Source organism: Tilletiopsis washingtonensis, assembly GCF_003144115.1.
Source record: "Tilletiopsis washingtonensis strain MCA 4186 unplaced genomic scaffold FA09scaffold_30, whole genome shotgun sequence".
In the NCBI taxonomy this organism is placed as follows: Eukaryota; Fungi; Basidiomycota; class Exobasidiomycetes; order Entylomatales; genus Tilletiopsis; species Tilletiopsis washingtonensis.
Window position 1 is genome coordinate 84131 of NW_020312027.1, and position 2379 is coordinate 86509.

At 68.0% G+C, this 2379-nt stretch overlaps 1 protein-coding gene across 1 annotated transcript; it reads right to left on the reverse strand.

Annotated features, from left to right (window-relative positions):
• Positions 1 to 744: 744 nt before the first annotated feature.
• FA09DRAFT_195882 (hypothetical protein) lies at positions 745 to 2379 on the reverse strand. Its single transcript, XM_025739412.1, has 2 exons — positions 1627 to 2379; positions 745 to 978 (listed from the first exon to the last, which is right to left on the reverse strand). Exons 1-2 carry the CDS (start codon positions 2058 to 2060, stop codon positions 867 to 869), a joined length of 546 nt encoding a protein of 181 aa, XP_025594794.1. The 5' UTR covers positions 2061 to 2379; the 3' UTR covers positions 745 to 866.

Genomic DNA, 2379 nt, shown 5'->3' on the forward strand with positions numbered 1-2379 from the left:
CCCCCCCTCTTGCGCAGCACACAGTCCGCACCGGCGCACAGCTCTCTCTCGCCGCATTGGCGGACCCCTGACCTTCCAGTTGCGCAGTGCAGAGCCCGGCGAGGGCCAGCGTTGCGGACAGCAGCGCGGCGTAGCGCGCCCGTTGAGCAGAGCGCCCAGCGTTCTGCCGGGCGTAGCGCAGCCCAGATTGGAGGGCTCAGCCGAGCACCTAGCGTGGCAAACGTGCGGTTGTGCGAGGCGCGGCAGATGCGTGAGGCAAAGTTGCGAGAGCGCAGTGATGGCGGCCCGGCGCGCCGCAACGCAGAGGTGGCTCAGCGCAGGGGCGATATGATCGAGCGGGAGAGGAGCACCAGAGGGCGGCTTGGGTATGGCGGTGGTGGTGCAAGGCAGAGGGTCAGAACGTCTCTGTGCGCCGCCGTCACCCACGCCGCAGTGCAACGCGACGCAAATGCGATCCCTGCTGCATCGAGCGGAGACGACACGCGTGTCTCTCCGCATGCGTGACAATTCTTCAATCTCCCACACCGTCTGATGCCTGGCGCACCGGGCGGCAGAGCAGAGCAGAGCCGCAGCAAGCCGCTCGACGTGGCAGAAGGCGGAGCACGCGGCTGACAGATACGCGAGGGCGCAGTAGAGGTGCGAGAGAGACGGTGCCTCAGCACAGGACGGCGAGCGTGACGGGCAGCGGCGCAGCGAGGAGGCGCAGAGGAGCTGCGCCTCGACGTGGACAGAGCACAACCAACCGTTGCGGCTGAGTGTATGGAAAGCAGGCAACTGCGGCGGGCGGCAGTGAAGGTGGTGAAGAGCCAGCGGGGCGTGACGCTGCTGCGGTATCGGCGTTCACCTCCGGCCGCCTGCCGAGCACGTCAACCTCTGGGCAGGTCGTGGCAGGAAGACAAACTGCAGCGCCCTACAAGGCGGACACAGCGCGCGCCGCGCCAGGCCGCCCTGCCAGCCGTATTTCTTGCCCTCTGCAGGCTGAGGTGCTGCGGTGGGCGGAGACGCCGGGCCCATAAGCATGTTGGACGGCCATGTGCGGGCGAAGGGGGAGGGGGGGAGGCAGACCTGTGACGGGCGCGCCGCCGGCCGCAGCGCCCCGCGGGAGGCAGCAAAGGCGGGCCATGCGGCGTGCGAGCCGCTCGCTGGTGCGACCCCGGCGCTGCCAAAGACGGCAAAGGCGCGGTCCCTCGGCATCGTCGGGCAGCGGTGCGCTGGGACAGCGAGTAGCCCTTGCGCGCAGGCCTGCGGCTCGCTTGCCAGCATGCAGAGAGGCGAGCGGTGAGGACAAGCAGCACATGCCAGGCGTGGCTTTCGCTTGCCGGGTCTGCGGCCTCCCCAGCTCCTCTGCACGAAGCCGGCACCAATCAGCGCTACCGACGGAGCCGCTTTGCCGCCCCAGGCCACTGTAGGCCCACCTCGGCAGCCGCACGTGTTGCGCTGCTTGCCACTGCACGCCGCTCGCTACCCTCTGTGCGGCGCTGTGTGGCGTCATGATATTGTCGCGCACACGCAGGGAGGGCAAGATGCTTTCACGCAGGATCCATTCATTGCAATGGCAAGCGCCGAAGGCGTGCTGCATCCCCCGCTCTTGCCGTATCTTTGTCGCTGCCCGTCGCACGCACTCACCAAGAACTTTTGCGCGGCGCCCCGCAACACAGACGTGCCCAACTCTGCACGCCTCGAGCGGCGCCGAGTCCGCCCGCCAAGCAGGGAGGCCGCTGTCCAAGCTGGCGCCCCACCAGGCTTGACATTCGCGGCCAGGGCGGCAGCCCACTGACTGGCGTGTACATGCAACTGCAATGCAGCGGCGGCGAGCCTGGCGCATCGCCGGGCCATGGGGCTATCATTGTTGGCTCCTGCGCAGCGCACTGCGTGGGCAACTGCGCAGCAGAAGCGGGGTCACGGCATCGCCAATGCGCGCCAGGGGCACAGCGCACGCCTGCTGCAGGCCGCTGAGGCATGGAAGCTGCTCTTCTCGGAGCTGCATCGGGTGACTCTCTCTTGGCCGCGTTGGAGAAAAGACGCCCGTCCGCGGCAGCAAGACGGCAGGAACCGTACATCCCCCGTCTCGAGCGCAGGCGCACTCACCAAGGAACGCCGCTCTTTCCTCCTTCTCTGCCCCGCTTCCTTTTCTTCTCCCCCTGCATGGCCGCGCGACAGATTTGAGCAGCGCAGGCTGCAGCGCCAATGGCCAGAGGCGGAGCGCAAGCGCGGGCGGCAAGCAGTAGGCGGGCAACGCAAAAGGCGGGCGTGGCTGCAGAGAGGAAGTGACAAGCGCTGCAGGCCAGAGTAGTGCCGACTTGCTGTGGCGAGCTCTGTAGCGACTCACCGGGCCGCTTGACTCTTTGCACCGATGCTTTGCTGCCCCGCCCCCCCCCC